Raw genomic sequence first — 12933 nt, 5'->3', positions numbered from 1 at the left:
GTAAATTGTCTAATACTTCCCCATCTGTTATTTTATCACTCTTGCGATTAGTGTGTAAGTTAGATAAGCATAGACCACATTCCCAGAAGGGGCAAGTATGGGTCATAACCTTTCAAAAAAAGGCGAACTAAGTTACTTCTTAAGCCATAACTCAAGCTAATGATTGTATGAGAAAAATCATCTCTTGTACCAAATATATTTTTAATAAAACTTAATATAACCGAATTATCATTAACCTTACTATATACCCGATATTGTATTATTATAATTGTGTAAGCGACATTCCAAGCATATTTTATTTTGCAAATATTTTTCTGAAACGAGAGGATTTTTATAAGATTAGATTTTGAAATAATGAATCCTCACAAAATGTAGATAAAATGTCGTTAAAAATAATACTTCAACAAACAATGATCTCGCTGTGAACAATAAATGAATGAAATAACAATAGTTTGTAGGTTTAGAACAGATTTGTTATCAAGTGCAGCGAGTTATCAGCGATATAAAACAGTGCCTCAGTTTATTAACTTTCATGAAATGTATAAAATAAAAATCACTGGATTAAAACTTCAAGTCCTCCTGTCATCATGTAGTAAGTTATTTTTTGTCTAGATTTTCTGTCAAAAATCATTTCTGCTAGTTAAAGACTAAAGTATTTTTAAATAGAGTACTTAAAGTATTTTCATATATTTTCTTCAAGTCAATATATCTATATTAAATTATATGTATCACACGAAGTTGTCAGATTGTCGCAAGGTCCGTAAACATTGACTCCATGTTTAACAAGTGTTTAAAATTCTTTAATAGACTATTTGCGACAATGCAATAACATAAAGGGACAAAAAATAATGTAATAAATGTCATTTATTGTAGGCGAAGGTTTGAGAACTTTTGAGAAACTTTTTCCAACAAAGACTGAAATTATTGAAGTGACAATAAACGCTTACAGTGAAGTTTTGAGTCAATAAAATAACAAAGTGAAAATTTGACGCCAAACATAACCCCAAAGCGCATGATTTGGAATTTTGTAAAAGTGTAGCCAGTGACATCTGCTGAAAGAAGCCTACAGTACCAATACACACAACAATCGACCGGGACCGCTACTAAAAGATAATAGATCTTAATCAGTTCGTAGTCAAACCACAAGAGGACGCTATTTACAATTATAATTATACCATTACTAAACAACTTCTGTAAAAATGAAGAAAACCATCTGAAAAATATTAATGTGCTTAGACAAATACAAATAGATCTAGGTGATTAAAAATTAGAAATCAGAAAAAGTGGGGAAACTATAATAAAACAAGATACACAGAATGTTAATAAAATATTGGAGGATAATATCTTTAAAATTGAAGAAAATTAAGAAAAAGAAATAAAGAAAAGATAGAAAGTCAAGAGAAAAGAATATACTACTTGGAAAAACAGACAAAGCAAAGAAACTTAGTTTTCTTTGAAATTTAAGAGACAGAAACAGAAAAAAGAAAACAACACAAATAATTAGAAACAAGAAGAATCTTCTAACCCGGTTAACCACCGTGGAATATTATGACCAAAACCCTCCAAAGAAAACAAAAAATAATTTACCTAAAATTATTCAATCACCCAGAATATCTAAAAAAAATTATATGTTTACATACAACGTTAGAACTTTGTCGTCTTATGAACGTATAACAGAACTCTCGGAAGCACTAAAGAACTTTGAATTGAAGAAATTGTAATTTCGGTAACAAGACATTTGGGTACAAAAGTAGAACAATACAAAAATTTTATATTATGTCACACAAGCGTAACTTGGGCTGTATGGAGTCGGTTTTCTAATAATCTTAAATCAAAAGAAAAACATTGAAAGCTTCATCGGCATCTCTAATAGAGTTGTTCTATCCTATCCTGTCCTAACATATTTAATGTTCATACATGGAAACAAAATATACTTTGTACAAGTATATACGCCCACAGATGCAGCAAAAGAAGAAAAGGTAGAATTGTTTTATATACCCTAAACCGGATGAATATCTAATAATGAGCTTATGGGTATGGTGATGAATCTGGCGTTCACAAAATGGGGAGCACAAAAATGAAATTGACTATATTTTTTCAAATAAACCTGATAGGGTGCAAAACATTGAGGTATGGAATCTAAATTTCTCTTCAGATCACAGACCAGTAAGAGTAACGATAACTCTATCAATATTAAAAAAGAACCGATCTATATTTAAAAACATACAACTTGCTACACTGAAAAGCGACGAAGAAATCACTAAATACCCAGAGAGCATTTCGGCCCACCTACCAACTCTACCAGAAGAAAACTCCGTGTAAAAATACATCAGTCTCAACCTTTTACGATGCAAAATTAAAAGCGGTTACTTAAAGCCTTCAAGAAGCCAGAACTGATAATGATAACAAAAAAACATAAACTATTATCAGAAAATACATTAACGTTATTAGAAAGGAGACGTGTATTAGAAAATACACCAAACAAAAATAGGTTCATGAAAATTGAACTGTCGGCTTTGCAGAAGCTAATAAGAAAACGCATAAAGTACGGCTACACAAAATATTGATCGGAAACTATAGAGAGACATCTAATAGAGTAAGACAGTCCAAAAAGAGCTTTTAAGGATCTACGTACCAACAAGATATGGATTGAAAGACTAAATAATGAGGGGAAAACCCTTAATAACCGTAATGGTGTGATCGAAATTGCCAAACAATTTTACAGAACTGTACAGCGCCCCAAAAGCTACTGCAAATATTAATAATCCAAACTGGATAACTACAAACTCTACGAAATGCACACCTTTGTCGAAATTGAGGTAGTCCAAGCAATTAACAGGCTAAAAACAAACAAAAGTTAATTTAAAAAGTAATATTTAAGGTTAATTAATGAGATAATAACGATGAAATATTGTAAAAGGAATAGGTCATTTCTGATACAACTTATTCAAAGAATGTTAAAATATTATCCCTATATAAACTGTACATTTTTATTTCAGTGTATCTGGGTCAACTATTAGTAGGGTTCACAATATCTTGGTCGGGGCCAATGATACCGAAATTGCAAGATGTAAAACATTCTCCTATTCCAAATGTGTTAACAGATACACAAGCTTCTTTAATTGCATCTTTAATATATATTGGGTGCATACCAGGTAAAAAGCATTTACTTAAAAATAAATTAAAGGAATTATTCTTAACGTACTTAAAAGCTTCTCTTCGTATATTATATCCCTATAAACTAATTATGACTATTGTAACTTCAATAGAGTACGAGAAATTCTAGTACAACTACCATTGTATACATTCAGTTTTTCAATACCTAAATTCCTAAAGAGTGTTTAATTATTATTCTCCTACTCATAGGTTCTTAAAAATGCTCCATCCCGACTTTAATTTTATGTAAAAAGATTCTATATAAATTGTATCTTAAAACTTATATTATTAAAATTGATTTTTAAAGAAATATATGATCTACATTATCTTTTCTATCTATATTTTCAGGCCCATATATTGTGGGATGGTTGTCTAACATGAAAGGTAGAAGACCGTGTTTTGTTCTTGGTGGTGTTATTGGAACAATAGGTCAGTTACAAACCCTTCCTATTCATAATCAGAAATAACGGATTCTTTACTTATTTAAATATTTCACAGTTTTTTTGTGTCATAAAAATAGTTAAACCCAATATCACTTCTATCACTCATTCCTACTAATATTATAAACGTGAATGTAACTCTGTCTCTGGCTGTTACGTTTTCATCCTTAAAACACTAAACAGATTTTGAAGAATTTGCGGTAAAGATGGAACCCTGGAGAAGGACATAGTCTACCTTTTATCCTGATCTTGAAATTAAGCTTTATCTTGGGCAAGTCTTATATAAAGCAACTTTAAAGTCAAACAATCTTTCAAGGTCTTTTCATCATTTCCTAGTGTGTCCTTTAGTCTTAAGTAAATTATGGAAGACTAGAAAATTTTCGATAAATTGAATATTAAATATATAAAAAGATTAAAATAATAAATTTAACTGCCACTGAAACAGAATAACACAGTTTTCGAGATATTTATTTGTTTTCAATGAGCGTTGTGTTATTTTTCTACAAAACATTATTTATAATTTATATGGCCAGTAACATGAAGGCGAAAGTATAAATAAAATCGTATTTATTATTAAGCAACTCAGATTTAAACATCAGCAGGAACTGAAAAGTATTTGTAATTAAACATTTTAAGACGTGTTGTTTAATTTTGTAATTTTGAGGACAAGCTGATTTTATTTTTGGACGAATTTGACTTTTTTCTGAAATAATTTAATGTTAAGATGTTTTAACTTTTTATAGGTTACCTCTTGTTAGCGACTACTCGTACTCTAGTGTTGCTTTATATCGGAAGATTGATGACTGGGGTTGGAATTGGCTGCATTTTTCTGATGATCCTGGTGTATACTGGGGAGATTGCGTAAGAATTATAATAGATATAAAACCTTGCAAGAAAATTTGGCAACAAATTAATTGTATTCATATTATACATTATATAGCACATCTCAAGATATATGCGTGTACTAGTTTTTGCCCGTGATTCCGTCCGTATGAACATTCGGTTTAAAGTTGAGTTAAGTATGAAGTGTGTAAACCAATACATCTCTTAACCTACGTTGGAGTCTTTTCATTTTAAATAATGAACATTCCGACATTAGTTCCATCTGTCTGGCAGATTTGTAAATCTATACCATCTGAGGGGGCCACCCAAATACTAAAAAAAAAAAATGTTTTGCGTTCTTTTTTATCGTCCATTTAAATCAAAACGAATGCGTTTAGGAGGAGTTCAATAACACACATATTACACACGTGTAGTAGAATTATATATTATTTATAATTATGGGTGAAATGCTAAACAAAAGTCACATTAGAATAATTTAATCTACTATTGAACTTTAAGGATACTTAAACGTAATAAGATTAAGAATTACTCGTATTTTACCTATATGCAATATATGAGGATGAAACTTCAAAACATTTTGATATTTGAGTAACTGGTCTGACTTTCCTATCTTAAAAACATAATCTGAAACTATTTTAACACTGTCTACAGATCCACCAATATAAGAGGAGTCCTGCTCACACTTATTGGATTGTTCACTACTATTGGATCCATAGTATTATTTTCGGCAGCATCATTTTTATCTTATAATGCGACATCGTATCTTGGTTTCATATTATTCGCAACATTCACTCTATGTGCATTTATGTTACCGGAATCACCGATGTACCACGTTTTGAAAGGTAAGGAAATTTTATTATTATTCAAAATTCACCTATTCAACAGATTGGAAAACAAAGTTTTGTTTCAGAAAATGACAATGCTGTAGAAAAAATACTCCGAGATTTGGATAGATTGGAAGATTTAGAAAAATTTATCTCATCAAAGAAAGATTATAAGACTATAAGTAGTAAAAAAGACTGGGAAGATTTATTTACAATAAAAAGTAACAGAAAAGCATTGTTTCGAGTTATGTCAATTAACATTTTACAACACTGTAGTGGTGTGATGGCTGTTGTATTTTTTTCTTCAACAATATTTGAAATAGCTGAATCGAAAATAGAAGGTAATACAGCGATGATAATAATTGGTGGTTGCCAACTATTGGGAAGTGGATTTACACCCTTCGTTATTGAGAAAGTAGGAAGAAAACCCATATTGATGATTTCATGTGTTATTTGTTCTATAACTATGGTAAAATCCCATTTTTTTATGTGCAACAAGAAACAATCCTAACTTGTATTTACTATTTAAAAATGACATTTCATTTCTAGCTTATGATGGGGATTTATTTTTACTTATTAGACGTAGAGAATTCAGCGGTAGGAAATATGAAATGGTTGCCACTAGGACTTTTAATATTATTCTTTATTGGATACGATTTAGGTAAGTGAAGAACAGCAGAGTGCTTAAGCTAGCTAAGCCCAACAAAAAAATTCTGTAAGCAGTTGAAACGGATCATATTTAGCAATTAAATAGTGTTATAACGTTTAAAAGTGAAAGCAAGAACTCCCGTAGCAGTCAACGCTTTTAGTAATTGAAATGACTTCTATATCTTATACTAATAGTTTTGTAGTTATACACTTTATTATTTCTAACTTATTTTTTTAGGACTGGGAATCATCCCAAATGTGTTAGTGGGTGAGATGTTTACCCCAAATGTTAGAAGCAATGGTTCATCTTTAGCATTAACCACTTCCTGGATATCAGGTTTCTTAATAACCACAGCGTTTGGAGCGGTTGTGAACAAGATTGGTGCATTTTATCCATTTTGGTTCTTTTCCTTTACGAGTGCCATAACCTTTTTTTTCACAATATTTTTTGTACCGGAGACAAAGGGTAAAAATTTGTTGGATATCCAAAAAGACCTTCAAGGTTGAATTATGTTTGTATGGAATTCTTCTTTTCCTGACAACAACTTCTTTTCCTGATGACAAAGAATTGAGTTTTTATACTTAAATTTATTTAGGTGTTGTCAATTATCTTTTCACTTCATACATTTTCCTCAATTAAATATTAGATTGCTTATTGTGAAAGGTTAGAGAGAAAATAAATCTATTATCAAAAATATTTCTCTCAACTATTAGTAAATGTATAGCCATATTATAAAATAAGTACACAGGTAAAGTATTTAAAAAAAGATATTTTTCAAAGTAAATGAATACTTTAAAGTGAATTTTGAATATATTGTCCCCACGTTTTATATATTATGATGTTATTAATGTGAGTAAAAATCACATTCCATATTGGCACTTAGAAACAAACCGATATTCGATATGTTACATAGTAAATTAATAAATTATTATATTTCTGTCGACAGTCGCCATCGGAACTTAGCACTGTAATCTCGTCTCAATGAATAAATTGTAAATTATAATATTACAATACATGTATATACTAGATTGCCTTTTTATTACATCAACTACAAGACCATCAGGCAAAATATTATACAGATTTCATATTTTGAGAAAAGATTTTAATATTTTAAATCTAATAATCTTATTTTCTTACTTCATCATCATCATCATCATTGAAATTGTCTTACTTCATCATCATCATCATCATCATTGTCTAACCTAGGATAATTTGTTTATATCTAAAAGTTGATTTTATGAAGCAAATCCCGTTTTGTGCGCAATGTTGGAGGGTTAGAACATTAATTATTTATTTGTTTCTAATTTCATATTTAAATTACAGCAGTATCCAAGGAAAAGGCATATGATATGTAAATAGAATAACGAGTTTAAAAAAAATTACTTTGTTTAAAATTCAAGGCATTTAATTTGAGTCACTGAAGACTTATTGAAAATAAAAAGACAATATCTTAGATCTAATTCAAAACAAAGCACTTGAGACGGGGGCATGTAATAAGTACATTAACAGCTATACATTTAGAGGAGATATATAAATTCAAGGCCATTATAAGAGGAATGATTCCACAGTACTTGACTGATGTCAACTGCTGGAGAAACAGGTTAGCACAGTCTTCCCTACCTTTGTCCTACCAAGTTAAGACAAGAATTTTTTTTTCGTGTATGATCTAACAATATTTTGAAACCAGAAACTGTATAAAATTTGAGATACATTTTTAATCTGTCGAGACTTTAAATTTCGTTCCTGTTCTAAGAAGAAATTTTTTCATAATATACATATATATCTACAGAATTTGTGAAATGTTAAATATTTTTCTACTTTAAAAAATAATAATTAATTAAGTAGGTAACACTTTGGTTGAATAACAAGAGAAAAGTGTCAACTTATTACAAAAAAATTACATCAGTTAAGCCGAATTGGTCTCAGTGTTATATTTTGTCACCTTAAAATTGTAAATAGTTTCAGTTCATAGCTGAAACTATTTAGAGAATTCACGGCCATTGTCGAAAACAAAATGCCATTAATCACTGGGACAAGTTAAGGCTTGAGGTCTTGACAATCATACAAACAACTAACTATGTAACAATAAGTAAAACAAAGAATTTTCTGGAAATTTGTTGAACTGAATATAAACGCTGTAATTTTAGTTGTTTCAAAAATCTGTTCTATATTTCATTTTATTTCAGTGACAGAGTTATATTCACCAGTTGTTTACAGTATTTAGTTCTAATAATTTATTAATTGACAGCAATTAAAATGAAATAAAAAAATAATAAACTTTATATTTTCTTAGCTTAAATATAAAATAACAATGACTGGCTGTTATATATTTTTTATATTTTTATAGATGTTTGTTTGCCTATTGTAGAGCGTAAAGTACTTAGTGGCTTTCATTTGGTATTTGTGACGATATTGCTTTATAAATTACAATAATGGTGGTTCAGAGTTAAAAAAAAAAATATATGTAGTTTTTTAAAATAATAAAATACGCGTAGCGTAGTATAATCCGAAAAGATATTAATTTTATTTAAATGAATACTCGTGAAAGTCTTAGATCTCATTAACCTATAATTTTGATTTTCCTTTCTTGATTTAGTCATTTAGTCATCATCATTTCATTTCATCATTCAATATTTTTAATAAATTATTAATGTTATTTCTAGTTTCACTTAAATATATAAACTCATTAAATTAAATTTTCTGAAAGATCTTTGGATTTTAGAAAACTGTAACCCATCGTCATAAATCCAAACCAAACCTCTATTGCAAGAGTTTTTAAAATTATGAGAAGTCCGTGAATTACTTTCTTTGGTAATTTATTTGTCCTTCAATGATTTCGGTAATAACATTTTTCTTTAGAACCCAGTCATAAGAGATCATGCAACACAAATAATTTCGCTTAAAACCGCTCATTTTAGCAAAAGTTGTCGTAACACTCGTTAAATTATAATTAAAATAATGGACTTTTTCTGTCAAACAATTTTTATCTTTATAATTAACAAAAGTAAGAATGTTCTAAAATAATTCAAAAATTTACATCTACTTCAGGTTTTTTCCGTGTTTTCATCCACACGAATGAGTTTTTACGGCTATTTAACTTTTCTCCATGAATGACATCCCTCTTATATATCTTTCTCAAACAAACTTATTATTTTTTTTCAAATATTAGGAAAAACTTTAATAGTAAAATTAAGAAACAATTTGATCTATATATGTATAGCTACAGAATAATGTAAATATATTTAATTCTACATGATTTTCCTTATCATTGATTGCTTAAACTTATTTCTTGATGCTGATTTAATCTGAAAAACTAAAATATGTACCGATATTTTTAAATTTAGTTCATAAACGGTTCCTATTTTATGTCATAGACAAGTTTAGCTTATTAATAGTACGTCTTGGATATGACTTTTAAATGAAATTGACTAATTAGCTGTACTTTTAAATGTAACTTATATTCCTGAGCCTTAATACGTAAACTATAAAGCAAATGTTAGCTGTCAATGTTTGAAATTCTCTCGCTTTTAATCAAAAATATTTGTAACATACAACTAAACAAATATGTTTTCCCTTTAAAACCGAATTTCTTAATCCAGAAGTTCTATTACAGCTCTTTTCAAACATTCCTATATTATGCGGCGAATTGAAAGCATCATGAATCAACATCGCTGCACCAAATACTTAAACTAGCAAAATTGAATATATTCCTTGTCAGAAATTTTTAGGGGTGTCACTAATAAATTTTATAATATTTGTCATACTGTCCCTGTAACAAACATAATGGTTGAAAGAGCCTAATATCTGCATTGTCCATCCAGCTAAGGACAGGATAATTTGCAAAAGGGAAACGGTTCAAAGGCACACATTATCCTTCGAGATTACCCAACATTAGTTTAAACTATAGCCATATATTGTATACTGTTCTGTAAGTGTATTGACACTTGTTCTGAGATTAGGTTCGTTTCCAACTACTTATTTATTTTTTAAGCGACTAGGTTTAAACAAGTTTCATATTTATAATTAAATATAATAAAATTATACATATTAAGAATTAAAAAATGATTTTGAAAAATTACTTTCATCTATGGTGCAAAATAGATTAAGTCAAATACAAGAATAAAGTTGTACACGTAATTTAAATTTTAAAGATAGAAGTAAAAGTATATTATGTTTTTTATACTCACTTCATTCAAACACTAACTAAATGAGAATCATAAACTTCGTAGTATATACATATAATGAAGAGTATCGTCAGACACAATATAGGATAATTATTTATAATCAAAATTACAGTTCTACTTGGATGTCATACTCGATAATAATATATTTTTGACAAAATTTGGATGCCGTTTACACAATCTGAAATAAGAGAAGGAAATTATGAATGGTATACTGATCTTCAACACTTTCATAGTTTATTAATGATGGTAAGGATGATAAAGTAGAGAACGACAACGATTGCTCATTTAACGTCATAAAGCCACCTACGTCTTTTTGGATATTTAAATGACTTTTTTTTAACTTTTTTCAAGACTGAATCCACTTATACATAAATAAGAAGTTATCCTAACCTTTTTATAGATTGTAATGGAGCAGAATGTTGGACACTATTCTAAATTTATGAACAGTATGAAACGCTTCCTTACATTCCCAAGCTGATATTAATTAACAGAAAAATTATTTTCAACAGTAAAACACGATACGGTTGTCTGAATGTAACTTTCGTGTCTTTCTCTATAATCTTTACAATAATTTTAACAAAATAAGTGGCATTTAAAAGTTTATTTAGAAGAGTTACGTTGTAAAGCAGTGATACATATTTATAATACATTTTGACATCACACACAGACACACACACACACACACACGCACACGTACACACACGAACATAAACACACGCGCGCGCACACGCAAACAGTATTAAATTTTCTTATCGTCTTCATGTTGCAAAATCAAATTTAAATTATTTAAAATTGAAATTTATAAAAAAATTAAATTTATTTATTCCAGGACTTGTTTTCAAAACCCATTTTTTAAAAGACTTCAAAAAAGAGGAAGTTTTTCAACTCGGTCGTATATATATGCTTATTTTTATGATTGTTCGAGAATAACGTCGTCGTTTATGAACCGATTTTGGTGATAGTTTTTTTTAATAAGAAGTAGATATTTTAAAGGTGTTCCCATGATAAGGAAACCAGGGTATAATTATGGCAGAATAGAGAAATCGAGGGAAACTTTCAAAAATTGTAGGGGCATGAAAAAACACTACCATTTGATGAAGGTCTGGGGTAGATCTGAGGATGGAGATGAGAGACGGTCGAGGGAACTCTTCAATGATTAATAGCAGATACTTTGTGTTTCAGCTTCATTAATTTGTATTGATAAGAACTTGACAGACAGATAGACGATGACTGTCATTAGGGGTCTGATGATGAAGACGAAGGATAGTGCCGGGAACTCCTTATCGGTTTACAGTAGTTACATTGTGTTTGGACTTAATTCATTTATATTGCTGAGAAATTTGCACCTATATGGATTATAATGAAGGTCTGCAGTATATCTGATGATGGAGACCATTGCTCGGTCTACTCATCACTTGAAAGCGTGAAATAAAATATTTTTTTACTAAAACTAAAGAGACACAAGTAGTGAACTAAAAAGCAAAAAAATAATTTATTTGTTACAAAGTAATACGTATTTTAATTTAGTTAAATAGAAAATAATCTTGAATGATTATTTTATAATTTTGAAGGTGCCAATGAATGTGTCTAAAAATTGTTCAAATGGTTGCTTAAAGGGTGCAAAAAATATTTCAACAATTCTTAGAGATATGTGAATAAGTTTGATTTGATTACCAAATTAAAACGAATAAAAGGGTTCTTTATTCGAAAAAAATCTATATTTTTTATCACTGCAATGTATATATAAGTTACTATTAATTTAGTATTTAGATCAAACAGTTTACTGTAATAGAGAAATAATTGTAAGGTTTAGTACTGTAATATAAATAAATATGTTCGGTTCTGGAATGTTGTGACAACCGAATTCAGCAATTTATTTGATTTGTAAAACATCTAGCCATTATATTAACGTTTCGAAAGTTTGTAAAAGTTCGGCCAGATCGAGTAACTTTCAAAATTGAAATCGAACTGTTGTACATTGTTTGTTTGTCTGGATATCTCGGAGTTTAGAAACTTTCAGGCATTTCTAATATCCTGTTGCTACATTGATTTGTAGAAATAATGTTTTTATTAATTCTAAAACTCCATGTAGGTGATTAGGGTCGCAGTAAAAAAAAATATGTATTTTTATTTGTCAGTTTTAAAACTTTTAATATTATGTATAATTTTAAATCTATTAAATAAATGTAAAATAATACAAAGTATTGTTAAAGGAAATCACTGGTCCTAGCGTTCACACTCTAGATCACTGTTTTGTATCTTCATTAAGATTCGAGCGTTATTATTTTAAATGAAAAAAATAAAAAGATATTTTTTCCCAACTCTACAAAAAAATCTTTTGTCTTCCTCGTAAGCCCAACATATTGTATGAACTTCCGGGGAAACTTGAATAAGAGATAACAATCACTCACAATTGTTTAAAAAAATAACTGACTCAGAAATAATAACACAAATTGTATAGCCGAGTTTTGTTATATAATTTGCAATCCCTGCTATGTCACATAGACTTGCCATCTGGAATGTGATAGTATAAAAGATTTTGATGGCATTTCGTATTTTGATTCAGTATAGGTATCGCAAAATTAGAAGACATTCTTCCACATAAACGCATCATATAAACGAGCACGCTTCCAGATCAGTTATTTAACCGTAAAAAATACAGAACTAAGTTAAGCAATATTTCTTCTGTTTGGAGATAACAAACTTATCGCAACTTCGTGTCCCAAGTTTTTAATGTGTGATCAAGTTTAAACATATCTTAAATTAGCATCGCTTAAGTATGTGACGAAATTTAAATATTTATTAATTTTTATCTACCGTAATGTGTAATGTTTTCA

At 29.1% G+C, this 12933-nt stretch overlaps 1 protein-coding gene across 2 annotated transcripts; it reads left to right on the top strand.

The window, feature by feature from the left end:
- Nucleotides 1–468: 468 nt before the first annotated feature.
- Nucleotides 469–6638, top strand: LOC116774759 (facilitated trehalose transporter Tret1-like). Of its 2 annotated transcripts, none has more exons than XM_061524141.1 (8): nucleotides 469–592; nucleotides 3000–3155; nucleotides 3505–3585; nucleotides 4340–4457; nucleotides 5091–5281; nucleotides 5350–5732; nucleotides 5813–5924; nucleotides 6150–6638. In XM_061524141.1, the coding sequence occupies exons 1-8, from the start codon at nucleotides 538–540 to the stop codon at nucleotides 6416–6418; spliced, it is 1365 nt and encodes a 454-aa protein (XP_061380125.1). In that variant the 5' UTR covers nucleotides 469–537; the 3' UTR covers nucleotides 6419–6638. The 2 variants fall into 2 exon arrangements, with proteins under 2 accessions (XP_061380125.1, XP_032523397.2); XM_032667506.2 differs by lacking the exon at nucleotides 469–592 and adding an exon at nucleotides 1681–2819.
- The last annotated feature ends 6295 nt before the right edge of the window (nucleotides 6639–12933 follow it).

The sequence above is a fragment of the Danaus plexippus genome, chromosome 23 (assembly GCF_018135715.1).
Source record: "Danaus plexippus chromosome 23, MEX_DaPlex, whole genome shotgun sequence".
NCBI lineage: Eukaryota > Metazoa > Arthropoda > Insecta > Lepidoptera > Nymphalidae > Danaus > Danaus plexippus.
Note: the sequence above shows the minus strand (reverse complement) of the source record. Positions and strands in the feature narration are given on the sequence as shown.